Source organism: Scaptodrosophila lebanonensis, unplaced genomic scaffold (assembly GCF_003285725.1).
Source record: "Scaptodrosophila lebanonensis strain 11010-0011.00,11010-0021.00 unplaced genomic scaffold, SlebRS2 tig00001415-arrow-pilon, whole genome shotgun sequence".
Taxonomy (NCBI): Eukaryota; Metazoa; Arthropoda; class Insecta; order Diptera; family Drosophilidae; genus Scaptodrosophila; species Scaptodrosophila lebanonensis.
Genome location: NW_022060742.1, coordinates 133332 through 150411, shown reverse-complemented (window position 1 = coordinate 150411; position 17080 = coordinate 133332). Strand labels below are relative to the sequence as shown.

The 17080-nt window shown below is 38.9% G+C and overlaps 4 protein-coding genes and 1 long non-coding RNA gene across 6 annotated transcripts; 2 read left to right on the top strand and 3 right to left on the bottom strand.

The window, feature by feature from the left end:
* Window positions 1-924: 924 nt before the first annotated feature.
* On the bottom strand, window positions 925-9045 carry LOC115633085 (chromosomal serine/threonine-protein kinase JIL-1). Of its 2 annotated transcripts, none has more exons than XM_030530462.1 (9): window positions 8909-9045; window positions 7174-8088; window positions 6214-6282; window positions 6008-6141; window positions 5585-5669; window positions 5178-5450; window positions 4483-5021; window positions 3964-4427; window positions 925-3903 (listed from the first exon to the last, which is right to left on the bottom strand). In XM_030530462.1, exons 2-9 carry the CDS (start codon window positions 7988-7990, stop codon window positions 2433-2435), a joined length of 3852 nt encoding a protein of 1283 aa, XP_030386322.1. In that variant the 5' UTR covers window positions 7991-8088; window positions 8909-9045; the 3' UTR covers window positions 925-2432. The 2 variants fall into 2 exon arrangements, with proteins under 2 accessions (XP_030386322.1, XP_030386320.1); XM_030530460.1 differs by lacking the exon at window positions 8909-9045 and adding an exon at window positions 8631-8849.
* Window positions 9046-9247: 202 nt separating this feature from the next.
* On the bottom strand, window positions 9248-10480 carry LOC115633086 (iodotyrosine deiodinase 1). Its single transcript, XM_030530463.1, has 2 exons — window positions 10289-10480; window positions 9248-10219 (listed from the first exon to the last, which is right to left on the bottom strand). Exons 1-2 carry the CDS (start codon window positions 10446-10448, stop codon window positions 9504-9506), a joined length of 876 nt encoding a protein of 291 aa, XP_030386323.1. The 5' UTR covers window positions 10449-10480; the 3' UTR covers window positions 9248-9503.
* Window positions 10481-10651: 171 nt separating this feature from the next.
* LOC115633088 lies at window positions 10652-14209 on the top strand. Its single transcript, XR_003996320.1, has 3 exons — window positions 10652-10702; window positions 12907-13176; window positions 13766-14209. It is a non-coding gene; the product is annotated as an uncharacterized LOC115633088 (long non-coding RNA).
* On the bottom strand, window positions 13205-13892 carry LOC115633087 (CCAAT/enhancer-binding protein gamma). Its single transcript, XM_030530464.1, has 3 exons — window positions 13849-13892; window positions 13695-13789; window positions 13205-13534 (listed from the first exon to the last, which is right to left on the bottom strand). The coding sequence occupies exons 2-3, from the start codon at window positions 13782-13784 to the stop codon at window positions 13286-13288; spliced, it is 339 nt and encodes a 112-aa protein (XP_030386324.1). The 5' UTR covers window positions 13785-13789; window positions 13849-13892; the 3' UTR covers window positions 13205-13285.
* Window positions 14210-14544: 335 nt separating the features above from the next.
* Window positions 14545-16409, top strand: LOC115632424 (U4/U6 small nuclear ribonucleoprotein Prp4). The gene has a single exon (XM_030529564.1). It carries the CDS (start codon window positions 14577-14579, stop codon window positions 16194-16196), a length of 1620 nt encoding a protein of 539 aa, XP_030385424.1. The 5' UTR covers window positions 14545-14576; the 3' UTR covers window positions 16197-16409.
* The last annotated feature ends 671 nt before the right edge of the window (window positions 16410-17080 follow it).

The window sequence follows — 17080 nt, the reverse complement described above, 5'->3', positions numbered from 1 at the left end:
TGGCATCCAGATTCTCCTGGGTCCGAGTAAGGACGAGTTTATTTTATTTTTTTTAATTCCCCCCCTAAGAGTCCACAATTTTAGCAACGGAGGGAGAACGGAATATGGTACTCAATGGCAGATCAAGTGTCACACTTTTAAACTGTAGGCCGGATTCTGTGAAATTATTTTTGCCAAGTAATAATAATATTTAATTGATGTATTTATTAAATATATTTTGTATTTGTTGTACAAATCTGTGTCTTATTTGGTAGATGATAAAATTAACAGATCAACCAAAATGTTGTGTTCAAGCTCCTTATTTACAACTTCCCCGATATATGTTATTCGCACTTAAAAGAATACGACTTGACTGCGGCTTACATGGACTAGTTTTCCTTTAGTAGTTAGTATGTACGTGTGCCGTTCCATGCTTATAAATAAATGTATAAACTATAATATTTACAAACAAACCACTTAGATTAGCATTTGCTCTAAAATGTGTTGTCTAGCTCAAAAGCTACAACGAATTGCTTTTCCTACATTCTTAAAAACTCATTGTATACAAGTTGAAATCTGACTTCATGTGGGATCATGTTTGGGACTGTCTTGTATTGTTTAATGTTTTTCCGTCCACATTTTGAGCTTAACATTCAATATACACAAAAGAGCTCGTGTATAAAACGATGAAATATGTTGTACAATTCGTCATTCCCTAATTTTATGCATTTGAAGTTCCGCTTTTACTTTTTTTCTAAGGCAACTTGTTTGAAGGCATCTTTAATATAAATGTTCTTTATTTTATCTAAAATTATAACATTTATTTTTACGTTATTCCTACAGAGGAAATAATATTGAACATCGATTTACAGATATGTTGTTTGTCTTTTCAATGGGGCTTGTCGAGGGTCACGTACAAAATCAAATAAAACAAAACCAAAAATATTCATAGTTTCATGTAAAAATTTATTTTCAATTTTCAACTTAAAGGACCTAAAATAAAAATAGTTCACTGTGTAAGCATACAGAATCAACAAGCGTCTACTTCTGCTAAACAAAACAACAAAAATATAAAGAGTAAATTAACAATATGTAATAAACATAAAGGGTATTTACATTACGCCTATTAACTTTTTAGGTTTCTGAAATGGTAAACTGCCCATAGAGAGGTCCAAATCCTTTGTTTGTTTTATTTCTTGCCAATAAATCCTATGTTTATTTTCCAATACAATTAGGGGCATAATATCAGAAAATATGTTGGAGGTAAACTAAAAGCTAATACGACAGTAACAGACCCATTGTAGATACCCCCAATAAATTGTTTCTATTAAGTAATATTCACAATCATGAACACGAGTCCTAGAAAAAAGAAGTTACTACTTTTAGAAGTGCATTTATACCTAGGCCTTTAGGATAAATAGTAAGTTCATTACGTACAAAGTGAATAATAGGTATTATTTTCTAGTGCTTACAACGTGGTTCAAGTGAAATTACGAAATGGTATGAACGGTTCAAATTGTTCTTTCTATGTTGAGACATTGCATCGAATGGTTGTTAGCAGTATGTATGTAGCTGATTAAAAATTAACTTAGCATAAAGCAGAACTTAGGGCTATCGACTGTCAATATGTTCAGGCAACTTAAATCTAATTTTGCACTTAAACAAGTCAAAACATTTTTGAAATCTTTTTCTTGTAGTTTTTATAATTTTTTCGGAAAATAACAAAGTATTTTTTATCTGTGAATATAATCCACGCTTTTCAACAGCTAAAGTAAAATCAACTTGGGATTACTTGAATGTCGACTAAAAAGTTTAGTGGTTAAGAAATAAAAAGAATGCTGCTAAGATGTGTAATTTGATTGAGTGTATTAATTGAAGCGATTTTAAAGCGATCACTGATTTACAGGTCGTTTTGCTAGAATGTCCGAAATATATATACAAGAATTATTCATAAAAAATACTAATCAAACATTAATTTTAAAATCAGTTATCCTAATAAATAACTACTTTAAACCATTGATGATCTGTATGTAGAAGATGATATTATATAAATATAAATATATATTGGTTATTGAAACCAAAGACGCCTCAACTTATTTGTAACAATACACATAACAACTTGTAAATTATTGACAGGGGGTTGGTTGTCTTTGGTGTTGCTCAAAATGAAATATGTCTAAAAGAGTTTCTGTTGATACTTTAAAGTATTTCTAAGCACATATGCGTATATACTATTCGTTACGCAAATAAGCCTACCCGATAAAATGTATTCCACCAAGTTGACGCAAAACGGCACGGCGCATATGCATGTCGTCATATGTCACCGTTCGCCGTCAGCTACGTTCAGCATGATCGTGCTTGCCCACCCAATTTATGGCCGCCGCCGCCAGTGTGGCCACATGCGCCAACACCGATTGCACCGTTTGCAATCCCAGTCCCATCTCATCCTGTCGTCATTCAAAGACATAGCGCGCTCGCAGTGCACGCGCTCTCTCTGGTTGGACACGTGTCGGTGGCCGAGGTACTTTTGGTGCTGGTTTGGCTCTTCGTACCACCGGAAGTCGTGGACGTGGAAAAATAAGCGGCGGCTCGTAAGCTGCATCAATAGGCTCCTTTTTAATTGAAGTCGAAGCATAGACGCGACGCTCTTTTTTAAAGCGGTGCTTGAGCACCTGTTGCACACCGTTAAGCATCAGGCAAAAGTGGCGCCAGCTTGCACGCGTTTTTCGCCAGGATGAGGATGTTTTGGAAAAGCCTAAAAGAGGATCACGGTCAGATGTAGAAAGGTATCGCTGGCGGGAAATGTAGCTGGAGCGAGGTTTTCGTATTGTTGCCAAACGTTGATATTTAATCGGCGGTTCGTCTGAAGGCGGCGGAAGGGCTTGCATTAGCTTACGTAAGCCCTCTTTAGTATCTGCTTGTATATCTGTTGTATATTGAGCAGCCACCAAGTGACGTTCCACTCGACACTGTTGACGTGTGCGCGCTTGTTTGCTGGCCACAGTAGCAACTGCCGATCGCATCTGCGTAACACTGCTCTCATTGGTAAAATGAGTGGTCCCATTTAGGAGCTGTTGATCTATAGGCAACGGCGGTAGAGGCAGCTCCACAAAATACTCTGAAGGCAGACGTAGTGGTGGGATTTGCTCATCAAAACCATAGAAATCAGATGTTCCTTCGTAGTCAGGATCAAAGAGCTCGAACATGAAGGGTTCATCAGCCTCGTCGTTTCGAGCGATTTCAAATGCGGCCAGTGTAGAAGGTTCTGCTTTCGGTGCTTTTCCTGCCCAAGTTTCTGAGCTGGAAACCATTATCGGGGGCTCCTCTGTAAATAACTCGTCAGAAACTCTTGTTGTTGTGACGACTGTAGGTGAAATCGCAGTTTCTTCAAAATCTTGTAACAACTGTTGTGGTGACTGTACACAAATAGCACGCGCCTCCATTTCATTTGTATCCAACGAGTCAATTGGCTGCTCCATAGTATCTTCACTCAAATCAACTACCTCCTGGTCTGGCGGCGCTATAAAGTCAACTCCATCGTAGTCATTGCCATGCAGCAGCCAATCACTCTTAAGTAAATCATCGAGCTGCGGGCGATTGGCGGGATTTCGTTCTAGGCACCATTTTACAAGTTGTTTAAATTGAGGAGAGGCATTTACCCAGCGCTCAGAGCGCTGATTGAAGTTCTCTTTCTTCATGCGTTTTCGGAGCGTGTGTTGCGCAGTGGCGCTCTGATCACAGTCTCCTTGGTAATTACGAAATGGCGCATGACCCACCAGCATAGTGTAGAGTGTGGCACCCAGACAGTACACGTCGACAGCCGGCGAGTACGTGACGACGTTGGGATCTGTAAGCAGTTCAGGCGGCGCATAATCTAAGGTGTATCGAGGTTTATCCTGCCAACTTTCGAATCCATAGTTGTAGCTATAAAGTTTTAAAATGTTTCAGCATCTTTTAAGTTTGGTTTATAGGCCGAACACTTACCAGGCATTGCCAAAGTCAACTAATTTCACACTATTGTTATTCTCCTCGCAATTCACAAACATCACATTTTCAGGCTTCAGGTCCCCATGTATGAAATGTTTGGCATGTATATGACGCACGGCTGATACCAGCTGCCCAAAGATCTCACGGCAGCTTTGCTCATCGAGCTTGGTATGTTGCAAACGTACTGCGAGCTCGTCCCCGCTCAAGTTTTCCGTAATAATCCAAACCTCGCATTTATCGCGAAACGTTTCAATGTAGTTTACAATGTTCTTGTGGTTGTTCTTATCCATGGCGCAGGAGGTAAGCGCATCAACCTCAGAAGCGCGAAACTTGGACAGTGGTATCACTTTGGCCAAGAATATAGTGTCTATATTGTTGTCTACCACAATGTGACATGTTCCGAATGCGCCAAATGCCTTACGGCTTCCCAGCTCCAGATCATCGGGTCGTGTTGGTATGTTCTGCAAGTACATATTGTTCAATTTTACACATTTCACAAGATTTTGTATTACGCACCTGCAGTCCTTGATTGCAATATTCAATATTGCAACGATTGTCTCGTCGCATCTGCTCCAAATGCTCGGGCGCAACATATGTGTAGCCACGAAAAAGTTGAATATGGCTGGGCGGCGCATCGCACTCGGGATCCTCTGGAAGCTGCTCAGTAAACTCGTAACTGAAATACTGTACATCATCTTCCGAGGCCAGAGATGGCTGAAATGGAGCAGTACGACGCTTGGCACGAAGCTCTTGCCAGTTGATGCCTCGAAAGAATGGATGATCTTTGATCTCGCTGGCATCACGATGATTACCGCCCAAACGGCGCTTAGGGTTTTTCTCCAACATTTTGAGTACGAAGTCACGCGCGCTTGTACTAAAGGAAGAAGGTATAAGAGGCTGTTCTTTTTGAATGCGACGCGATATCTCCGACTGCTGACTCTGTCCATCTGACGTTGCAAACGGTGAGGCACCCGTTAGTAGCTCAAATGTTAAAACGCCAACAGACCACCAATCGACGGCGCTATCGTGGCCTGGGGGTCCAGTCCGAATGATTTCTATAATATATATATATATATATGTACATCAAAATCATATAATGTACTTAGTAATTAGACAACATGCGTAATATCAGATCTTTTAGATTGATGATATATTTATTAAAGATACTATTCTTGAATAAGTATATGCGATAAACCAAGTTAGTTTGTCACCTGGCGCCATGTACTCCAGAGTGCCACAGAAACTGTGGGCACGGTACTCGTTTTCGGCTGTCAAAATTTTTGATAGACCAAAGTCAGATAAAACTATATGACCGTCACCGTCTAACAAAATGTTCTCCAATTTAATATCGCGGTATATTATGCCAAGTTGATGCAATTGCTCCAATGCCAGTACGACTTCGGCAATGTAAACGCGCACACGTGGCTCTTCAAAACGCTCCGCATTGTAAAGATGTGTGAACAACTCGCCACCATTGGCAAAGTCTGTAACAATAAATGAAAAATATAATTCACAGCAATTCTTGCGAATATTAGCATAAAGGTTATTGTTCAAGGAAACATATTCGTATAGAATGGCATACAAATTTTGAGTTTGTTTGAAGAAAGTCTGTACTTACCAAGCACTAGGTACAATTTTGAAGACGACTGAAAGGCGTAGTGTAAACCAACCAGAAACGGACTGCGCTGTACCGCTTCCAGCACCTGTAAAGCGAAAGATGTATCATTGCAACTTCAAATTTCATTTCATTTGCCTTTTTTTTAAACGTGAAAACATTTTTTTTTATCTAGTAGACTTTTTAAATGCATTATCGAAATTTTCTAGTGCAGTTGGAAAATTTACAAATTAATGAAAAGGCTTTGAAACTTCTAAGTATTTTCATAGCTACTGTATTTCAAAATATCTGTGTATACAAGTATAAATGCAGTCCAAAATACAGAGTCATCTTTGGTATTTGATTCATTGAATGAGTTGTGGAGATCGAAAATAAGTAAAGCCGCACTCGTTACCACGATTAACTTAACTTAATTTTTGCACTTACCACCCGTTCGGTTTTTGTATGCTCAGCCGTCTTGCGTTTTTGAACAACTGTGATCTTGTTCAGTACTTTCATGGCGTATAATCGGCCTGCATCGTGGCGAGTTAATTTACGCACTAGAAAAACGCGTCCATAAGCTGAAATCAGAATAAATCGAACAACAATTGTAATAACTAAGCCATGAAGGGAATATTAAATTGAATACGTACCTCCCGTTCCAAGAACACGAATAATTTTAAAATCATTCAAGCTCACTCGCTCATCGCTATACAATTTAACTGTGAGAAAAACAGAAAAACATATTATTTTATAAATATCAACAACCAAAGTTAGAAAAAGTTACAAAATATATTCTTATATTACTCTATCCAATTTAAATTAAACTTTTTGTTTTGAAGAAATGCTTATGAAGCCAAAGATAATGTTTTGCCATGGACATGTGAAACTTAAACACATCAGAGGATATTAACTTGTATTTCCCAAAAATCCGTTATTATTCCACTCCATAAAAAGGGTTGTAAGTCAAACATATTGAACTGCTGATATGTCCAACTTATTATAATTAAATAATTGCTTCTACTTTAAAGCATCTTTGTAAGTCTGTAATCTTCCCTGGTCATCATGGATTTATAAAAGAAGGATGGAATGCTCAAATAAAAACATTTTGCTATTGTCGGGAGCCCCGATTATAAATATGTACTCTGTACCTATGTGTATTGCGGGGGAGTGGGGGAAGGACGAACATTTTTAAAACTTCAAGAGTATATTCAGTTTGTGCAAAGTGAAATTGTAACAGGAAGGAAGAGACGTAGCAGATACCACAAAGTATATATATTTTTGATTAGCATGACTTGGCCGCCTGTCTGTTTGCCCGTCCATATGAACACCTAGATCTAATAGACTATAAGTGCTAGAGACACCAAATTTTGCTCCCAGAGGTATGTCAAGAGAGTAAAAGTATGTGCACCACTTTTAGCTTTAGTTTCTTTTATATAGAAAATGTGAATCAGCGCCTGTTATTGACGACATGGATTCAAGTAAAACCTTATGTTAGAGATGGAGAATGTGGAGGTTTGCGGCCTGATTCAATATGCTCACGAAGGTATCCGCCGTTTTTCAAAATCGACATTCAAATTACTAATTGCTGAAAAATAACATGATAAGCTCACCATATGATCGTAAGTCGGTTACACTCTCCAGATCCCGTTGATGCGCCTCATTCTCCAGATCCAGCGGCGCGCTGTTGCTTGTTGGCACGGTGTAGCCTGGTGTGGAAGCTGCTGTTATTGCAGTGCTATGAGCCGTTGCAGGCTTACTGCTTGTTGGCATCTCCTCATTTGTTTCCAAGTCGCTGTCTACTATATGTTCTGTTGGTTCTAGATCATCCCCGATGCTCTCAGCGTCAGAAATACAGACAACATCGACATTTGCCGGCAGTGAGGGCGAAGTTGGAGATAAAGTATCACGGTATGTGAAATTTGTTGTTGAGCTGGGCACCTCGTTGTTTGTTTGTTGCTTCCTTGTGTATTGGCCATTGGCCGTGGTCACTTTGATATTGTTGTTGTTATTTTTTACATGCTTGTTGTTGTTGTAGTTAGTCCGTGTGCTGGACGAAGCTGTTTCACGGGCGTTTGCAATGGCAGCGCCGCTGCCACCAATGTTCCCTCCATGCTGCTGCTTTAGTTTAATTTTTTTTGCGACCCCACCAACATGGTTTATATTTGTGGTTGCTGGCGGTGTACTCGGCCGTCTCCGCTTGCTTCCCGCAGCCGCGCCATTTCCATTGAATACATGTTGATGGCCATTTAAATGCTGGTGTTGCTGCTGACGCTGCACTTCATCGTTCCCAAGCGGAGCAGCGTTGCGTTTTGTGGACATATTTATACCACTTTCTCCTCCGCAGCCGCTGCTGCCACTCGTGCTATTGCTTACAATTTCGCACTGGTCACGACGCCGCTGTTGCTGTTGCTTATGATGGCGACTCATTTGAAAAGCACGTTCTATACCACAGTATCAAATATTTAAGGTAGTCGGTAATTCTAATGATTTTTTATTGATCATAGTATAATCGTAAGCATGATGATCTGTATGTAGAGAAAGAGAGAACCCACACCAATTGGCTTAGTCTTGTTTGGATTTTGCTGTGTCAGCAATATGGTACAGTTTTTCGTTAAGCCAAAGCAAATCCCTATAAAAAAGAGTTACACTCTAGGCTTGCTGTGCAAATAAATATTTTACTGCAAAAAAAAAAAAAACAAAAAAAAACCTTACTCAAAGCAACATCACACGCCAACAATGCATAATGCTTGCAAGTTCGTACATATGTATGTATGTACATATCACCAATCGAAATACAAATTATGCGCAAATGGCGGGGCACATATGTATGTATGTATGGCCGTACATGCATATGTATATACACATCGATGTTGCTTTCAGTACTTACAGTTCACTATTCAAATTTTAAGCAGAGCAAGCTTTAAACATTATTCAATCTTTTGTTAAAATACATTTTTAATAATCACAATCTTCATCAAATCCGTTTTGCGTTTGCTCTTCGCATGCACTCACTACTCTTTTCATAAGTTTTTCTTATTACATACAACACACACACACACATACATACACAGGCAAGCACTTTTCGTCTCACTTTCAGCTGCTGCTACTTTTGACGGCACTCGATTGTTTTTAAACAAATTGTATTTTGTGCACTGTACTTTTTGCTTATAATACTACATTTATGTTTCGCTTTTTAACTCTTCTTTAATAATCATTATTTGTTACATTCGAACAAGTTTTTACCGCCGCTTTCTACTTCGTACACACACAGAAGCATGCGTACATATGTATGTATGTATATGCGTGAAATGCTCTTCGTTAATTCTTTTTTGCTCCCATTCGTACCCACTTATTGTTGCTACACAAGTTTAATAGTTGACAATATCTATTGTAACTATATTTTTGCCAAAAACCCCACGAATATGGATAAATTGATAATACAGAATTTTATTTGTTTTCTTTGTTAACACTGTATTTTCTCATCTATATTCACGCGACGCGACCCGTTCATATCGAGGTTATTTATAAATGCTAGAGAAGTGAATAATCATCAATAGGCATATGTTATCGATATGTTACAAAAATGTTGCGATGACTACGAATGATGACAGTGTTTTTAAAATACTTGAAAATGTGGGTGATCCGAACCTTGGGCCAAAACGCCAACGCGTTAACAATTTCGGAGCAGTTGAAGGAGCGAGGATAACTTTCATTACTTTATTTTAATTTTATACTTGAATATACTGATATTTTTCTAGAAGAAAAAAATTGTGTAAGTTTGTTGCAGGACGAAGGGTTCCAAAACCATTGGCAATTTGAATCTACGTCAGGCCACCCATATCGTATTTGCTTACCACTAATTGATTGAGCGCATTATACCGTTATTTTTGTTCGCAATATAAACATATTTGCAACTGAAAATTTTTAGTCAGTAGAATTTTTAATATTTTATCATTATATCGTCTAATGGCTTGCGCACAAGATCGGGCACTTCACAGTTTTTTACTGCATAACCCACTGCTAGTAATATAAGTAACTTTTCGTTGTCTGGTCGATTAAGCAAACGCCGCAAAGCTGTGCCACAATTTAATGGTGTTGTAACTAAGGAACACAGGCCGGCAGCCTGTAGAGCACACAATAGGATTCCCGTTGCAATTGAAGTTGATATTTCATTATAATAATGTTGTTTTTTTCGCCCATCATCAGTGGTACCGTGTGTTTGCTTCAATATTATTATCAAATACGGCGCATCGGTGATATATTTCTTGACTGCGTTTGTTTGCAACGGCCGTAAGTCTGCAACCCACTGTGCATGCATTCGTTTGGTATAGTTAATATATTCCTCGTGCTCAACGATCTCGCGTACGGCACTCTTAATTGAAGGATCTTCCACGACACAAAATGTCCAGGGCTCTGTGTGTGCGCCACTAGGCGCCGTTCCTGCGGCACGAATGCAGTTTTCGATTGTGGAAATTGGTGGCTTTTTTAGTGCATTGAAAGTACGAATACTACGTCTTCCACGTACAAGTTCATAAAAATGTCGCGCTCCGTTAGGATTAAGATCATTTCCTGGTACAAAGGGTACGAATGGTTTTTCTGCTAAGGCTGGTTTCCAATAGTTTTTTTTGTATTCAGTACTGCTCTTGTTGGAAAGACCTTCAAAATATACATATTTTAAATTTAATGATAGGTCTATAGCTAAACAATTTGTTATGTATATATTACCTTGTATTTGTTCTTTTCCATCTACTGGCAATTTTTTTGAGCTCCGTAATTTTTTGGTTCGCAAGAATGTAAAGTATTTAATAATTAGACCGATAATAAGACCTCCTAATATGCTTGGCCAATGCCCTAGCAATTTAGATCCATTCAAGAGTGCGTCCATATTCTACAATATTTGTATTCAGACTGATAAATGCATGTACATATGTAGTATATTCAGACATGTGAATTTATGTGAATAAAAGTGATAAGCAAGCAGCAGGGTACTGTTCTTATCTGTATTATCTCGCGAAGGCCATCGGGCACGAAAATATGGAGCAATTTGCTGGACTATGTGAATTTTATTTTATAATTTGGTTAAGGTAAGGCCATTTGAACTGAATCAACCATCTCCCAACGTCAGGTTGGATAATACAGGTATGTACAAAAAATAATTATTTAAAAATTGAAGAATATTTTATGTACATTGTGATGCTGACTTAGCCAGCAGCTAATGTCTGCGGCAGTAAGGGCATATGCTAGGTTTTACTCCATTTGTGCAGTTGGTATTCTCGCCTCTAAGCCGCAAAACCTTCGGACCAGCAAATTTAGATTGCCTTTGACACGGAGAATACATTTGTCCATTTTTTTGTTGCGTTGGGGTGGTCTTTAGATGGACTATTTGGCGCTTGTGCACTTCGCGCAGAATCTCTATGATACGCCACTTTGCATCAAAGTATATAAAGTCTGGAGCATTTAAAAGTTCGGTACGAATCATATCACAAAGCATTTGCACTTGTGCTCCGTTTGTCGTAGACTCGAGTGGCAATTGTTGTTGGGGTAGCGAGTTTGATTGAGACTTTGCAGCCTCCCAATCTGGGCAAACAGTTTGTCCAGGTTTTGCAACTTGTCTAGTAGATTGCTGGGAGGTGGTGCAGTTTGGTTGTGAACTTTTGGTATTTACACGATTGGCAGGAAAGCAGTTTGACTGAGCCTCAACCGAGTAGAACGGCCTTAGTCCCAATTGATTGCAAATAGTCGGCTGGGTTGATTGATGACAAACAGGATGTGAAATTTGAAGCAGTGGAGCAGGTGGATCTTTAGCTTGTGATGTTTTAACTTGTGCTTTAGCTTGTGGCTCTTGCTGCAGTTTTTGCTGTTCAGACTCAGGTGGAGCTTGACATGGACATGAATCCTTTTGCTTTTGTTCAACTTGCTTTGGGCGATTCGGCTGTGGTGTTGACGGACATGGTGGGCAGGCTGGTGGGGCGGCATTTACAAATATAAGTGGCCCACTTTCTAAAACTTCACTTATAGAGCTGCCGGAATAGTTCCTAAATTGACGGTTGAGAGTTTCTTCGACTTCCATTTGAGAGTCGAATGATACAGCGACGTCAGCGTTGCTTCTCAAAATACTAGTGGACGATTGCTTCTGGTTGTTGCTTAATTCACTATCAGAATTAGGGGGCAAGGAACATGAGCTTCTTGTCTTGCTCTTATCAAAATCGATGGTCAAATGTGGCACAAGGAAGAGAAACTCGCTGTAGAAAGGTATAGAAGGCGTCATAATTTCACCGTAATTGCGCCGGGCGCTCTCAATAATAGTATATTCGCGTTCGAATAGACTGCGTAACTCTTCCAAATATAAACGCAAATCATTGCTGGTAAAGTTGGGAAAAGACCGCGAAATGTCGTTATAGCAATCCTCGTCAAATTCCTTGTTACCGTAGTAAGTGTTCTTGGGATTGTAAAGATTGTCGTGTTTGCAATAAAGCCGGATTAACTTGCGTACATCTTCTTTTTCTAATGGTATGTCTGTACCTACAACCCCACCAGCTTTGCGTTTCCGTTTTTTATTTAACGCCCGTTGGTCCTTTAATGTCCTGCGTTCTTTGCGGTCCATGGATCCATGCAGCAGACCTTGCATGCTTGTCATTAGCCAACAAAATCTTTTCGGTAATGTTTTCTCTTCGCTTGTACTTATGTCATCCTCTTTTGATCCATATACTAAGTTTGATGTAATGAAATTGGGTCTTGCTTTAAACGAACTTTTACTAGATTTTGGCAGTGGTTCTAACCCCAATAAGCTTCCAGCACTAACCTTTGCCTTGGAGCTTTCGATGCCAACATCCGTACTAGCGCTGGAAATTGAGCTGATTTCACGTATCATGCAAATGGAACCGGAACGCTTGAAGCAACAGCGTTTGTGTTTTCGTTCCATTCTTGGCTATTTGACGCTTTAATAGATATATATTTGGTTTTATGGGTGGTTTGAATTCAAAATTCTTTAATGGCAGCAGCATTATAAAATGGAAAAATTTTGTTACATTTTTTTTTAAATATCTGGGACTGATTTGGAATTCTTGTTGGTGGATATTTGAAAGTAATTTCAAATACTTAAACCTACTCGCGCCCGTTTTTCGTCGGATTTTGAATATTTTCCAACACTAGCACTGTCGTCGCAAGGAGGTAGGGAGAGCGCACTTTGTTTACTAAAATAAGTTACGTGCATGTGACGTTTAATTTTCTCAGACTAATTCATTAAAAAACAGCTTGGTGCTACGATCTCTAAAACGAACCATTAATTGCTAAATTAAAAAAGGGCAATGTTTCAATGTTGCCACATTTGCTAATATTTACAGTTAAATTGTGTCTGCGTGCAACCGTTGGGAAAGTGTAATAAATCAATGCTAGGCAGTAAGAACGAGAACGCGGAAGTAACAAAATCAACGACGAGCAAGAAGAGCAGGTGGCGCTGAAGGAGACTTGCCATAACAAATGCCATAGACGTAGCTGGTCAAGCAAAAAAAATATATACATACATATATAGTTGGGCTGTATAATTCTTTCATCGTTTATTAAAATGGATGAAGTTTTTTCATTGCACATGGAAAAACTGGACGTCTATGACGGTAAGAAGTAAACACGGACAAGCACACATGCACATGTATGTACATATGTATTTGCATATGTATTAAATATATTTCTAAAATAACCCTATGAGTAAAATATAAATTAAAATCAACTCGTCGTTAAGTCATTTTGCTCGTCTTCATCGTCATCAGACGAGCCTTGAAGTATCTCGTGAATTACACGATCTTGATCTCCAGTTTTTACGCCCTTTATGATCAAGCTTCTCAGCATAGATATATTCGACTCCTGCTGCTGTATTTTAGCTTTCAGCTTTATGTTCTCCATCTTTAGCTCTTCAATACGTTTTTTGCGTTCTTCGGCAGACTTCCTCGTCTTTTCCCGGGTGCGTTGAACTGCCTGTGGATTTGATTAGACGAAGATATGTACATAAATATACATTTAGCGCATTGCAACAACTTCCGCTATTATGCTATTTTAAGCACCTACTTTTGTAAATACATATAGACTGACAGTGTTTGGTTTTTGTAAAGCTCCAATAACTAACATACAAACGTACTTCATTATTTTTTTGTCTTTTCAACTGATATTGTGGATCGTCGCTCCGTGGACTGGTTGACGCCGCTGCAGTTCTTCTCCTTGCTGGCATACTCTCTGTAATAATTTTAATATGTATTTAGTTTTACAAAAACAATTTTAAGTAGGACTCGAACAATTTTCCCAATCTGAAAATGTAGCTACTTGTGAAATACAACACGAATGCGAATGATACCAAAGCGCAATAGAAAATATACTGTTTGCTAAAAGCAAGTGTTGCAAAGCGGAGTGTTAAAGCCCATCGGACGGATACAATAAGATGCGGTGTTATAAAATAAATTCAACAGTATGTTTTAGTGTAATTTTTAATGAAAGAAATGGCAATATGTAAACTAATACAACGCCTTTAGTTTATTCGCATATCCGATATATTTTTTGTCTACATATTTATTTAGCTAATTTTCTTCACACACAGTATGTTTGTAAAGACTGAATTATTGTACATACTTATGTAGTCGTCTTTTGTAATAAATTTGGAATCTACAAAATAAAAATTAAGGTAATAGTAAAATGAAAAATTGTTGACCCTATGCATACGTATGTACATGTAAATGCATAGGTACATACTTATGTAAGCAATCAAATAAATGTTTGAGGAACTACATACATATGTACATAAGTTGGGGTTTTATTCTTTAGTGAATTTACATAGTATATGCGTGTATACGTGTATGGTATTTACAACTGACATTTCTGGTATTTTTACATTTCTGAATTTTCTTCACACTGCTCGATTAAGTTTGTGTTTGGTGTTACCCAGCACTAAACGTTTGGCAAAACGTTTTCTGCATAAGTTTATGTTGATTACTTTTGGCGGACTTTTAGTTTAAAATTAATTCTTATAATGTCAGATGACGACGATATACAGTATATCAAACGACAGCGCACATTGCACTATGGCTCGCTTGAAGAGCAAGAGCAAAAACGTCAGGCCGCGGCTGCCGCGTCTGCAACAACAATAATGCCGGCAGCATCAACGACTCCGGGCCAGTTGGAAGATATTGATTCTGACGAAGACTATGAGGAATGTAATAAAAAAAGTAATACAAAAAGTGGTCTGCCCCCACCAACTGCTACGACGCTCGCAAACAAGATCGACGATGACTACTTCGATCTCGAAGGCGAAATGGAAAGGGACAAAGTGGCGCTCCTCGAGGAATTTGAGCGCAAGAAGCGTGCACGACAAATTAACGTTTCAACAGATGACGCCGAGATAAAGCGTAATTTGCGCCAGCTAAATGAACCGATTTGCTTTTTTGGTGAAGGACCCGCAGAGCGTCGCCGCCGTCTTAAGGAGCTGCTTGCAAGTCTCGGTGAGAATGCCATAAAACAGAAGCAAACTGAAGAGGAGGAGCGCAAACTACAGCAAAAAGAACAGGAGGCAACCTGGTATCACGAAGGCCCGGAAACGCTGCGTGTGGCACGGCTTTGGCTTGCCAGCTACTCGTTGCCTCGTGCACGAGATCGTCTGGAACGCGCACGGGCCGCACTTGAAGTGCCGAGTGCGACACGCGCTGGCCGCATGGTAGAAATGCAGAAAAGGCTTCAGTCATTGGCGCCGCTATGTTCCCAAGTTGGAGACACTCGGCCAGTAAGCAGTGCTGCCTTCAGCGATGACTCTGCGTTACTCCTAACTGGCTCTTGGTCGGGTCTGTGTAAGTTATGGAGTGTGCCTAATTGTGAGCTCAAACAAACACTTCGTGGTCATGGCAGCTATGTGGGCGGAGTTGCCCTGCGTCCTGGTGTGACGCAAGATGAGCAGAATGTAGTAGCAATGGCCTCGGGCGGACATGATGGCATTGTCAAGCTATGGGGTTTTAACAACGAGGAATCTATAGCTGATATCACTGGACATATGCCGCATCGCGTCTCTAAAGTAGCCTTTCATCCTTCAGGTCGATTTCTGGCAACTGCGTGCTATGACTCCTCGTGGCGACTATGGGATCTAGAACAAAAAACCGAGGTGCTCCATCAGGAAGGGCACGCCAAACCTGTGCATTGTCTAAGTTATCAAAACGATGGCAGTGTTATTGTAACTGGTGGGCTAGATGCGTTCGGGCGCGTATGGGATCTTCGCACCGGAAGGTGCATTATGTTTCTTGAAGGACACCTTGGTGCCATTTTTGGCGTAGACTTTTCACCGAATGGCTTTCACATTGCCACAGGCTCGCAAGATAATACTTGCAAAATTTGGGACTTGCGCCGTCGGCAGCCCATCTATACCATACCCGCGCATACTAATCTAATTTCGGATGTTAAATATCAGCAGGATGGTGGCAGCTTTCTGGTAACATGCTCCTATGATTCGACGACTAAGATCTGGTCTAACAAGACGTGGCAACCATTGAAGACTCTTCAAGGCCATGACAATAAAGTAATTGCTGTGGATATATCTCCGAATTCTCAGTATATCGCAACAACTTCTTTCGATCGCACATTTAAGCTGTGGGCAGCCGATAGTTAGTTTTTACTTAAATTTTTTCTTAATAGCATTTGGTCTGTTGTTTCTCAATTGTCTAACTGTTCTTCATAGCAATCAGACAAATTTTGTTGGTCACATGGAAAATAGCCCATTACTGAAGTTTTATCTTTACAAAATAGCTGTTATTGTTAGGCGATATAAATTTAAGTTTTTTGTAAAAAAAAATAACACTGTTAATAAAAATCTTGTTTGGTATAACACTAAACTCACGGCTGAAGCGAATTAAAAAAATGAGATATTTTTGAAAAAAAGTAATTAGATTTCTTAGCAATAAATAATTAATAAAACAACACCTGTCGCGCATATATAAATAATGCATTCATGACATTTCTATGCATATTCGCAAGTCTTTATTTAAAGAAGGAATTTTAAAAAAGTTCTTCCTTAAATTTGCGTGCTATAAAACGACAGAAGGAAATGCCAATTAAACAAACAGAAATTAAGCAAAATTGTAATTAACATGTTTCCTCTTGAATCACATTATGCGATTCTTAAATGCACGCCTGCTGTTTTAAATAACTTCAAATTTTTAAGGGATTTGTGTATATATCTATAAATTTTTGTATGACAAACTTATTCATTACATTGAAATTGAACTAAAATGTAACTAACACAGATAGGTTGCATTTATATTTAAATATACTTAACATTAATGTATTTACATACTTTTAGGTACATAAAAACAAAGTTTATAAATTTAATGGATACCCGCTCAATTAGTTCCGTAAACTTAGACGCGGTATTATATAGTATGTATGCACATGAGTACACAAATACGATTATGCATTATGTTAATTTCTGAAACATGGTATTTCCTTTACATTCAATTTTTAAATTAACATGGCTACTTCATGCCTTTGAAATTT

Excerpts from the sequence above, each read along its gene's own strand:
- LOC115633085 (XM_030530462.1), bottom strand. The coding sequence starts at position 7,990 with ATGAGTCGCCATCATAAGCAACAGCAACAGCGGCGTCGTGACCAGTGC. Across the intron at positions 6,283-7,173 it reads AACCGACTTACGATCATATG|TTAAATTGTATAGCGATGAG; the intron begins GTGAGCTTATCA and ends TTTTTCTCACAG. Across the intron at positions 6,142-6,213 it reads TCGTGTTCTTGGAACGGGAG|CTTATGGACGCGTTTTTCTA; the intron begins GTACGTATTCAA and ends TTCTGATTTCAG.
- LOC115633086 (XM_030530463.1), bottom strand. The coding sequence starts at position 10,448 with ATGGACGCACTCTTGAATGGATCTAAATTGCTAGGGCATTGGCCAAGC. Across the intron at positions 10,220-10,288 it reads TGGAAAAGAACAAATACAAG|GTCTTTCCAACAAGAGCAGT; the intron begins GTAATATATACA and ends TATATTTTGAAG.
- LOC115633087 (XM_030530464.1), bottom strand. The coding sequence starts at position 13,784 with ATGCCAGCAAGGAGAAGAACTGCAGCGGCGTCAACCAGTCCACGGAGC. Across the intron at positions 13,535-13,694 it reads AAAGACAAAAAAATAATGAA|GCAGTTCAACGCACCCGGGA; the intron begins GTACGTTTGTAT and ends TCAAATCCACAG.
- LOC115632424 (XM_030529564.1), top strand. The coding sequence starts at position 14,577 with ATGTCAGATGACGACGATATACAGTATATCAAACGACAGCGCACATTG.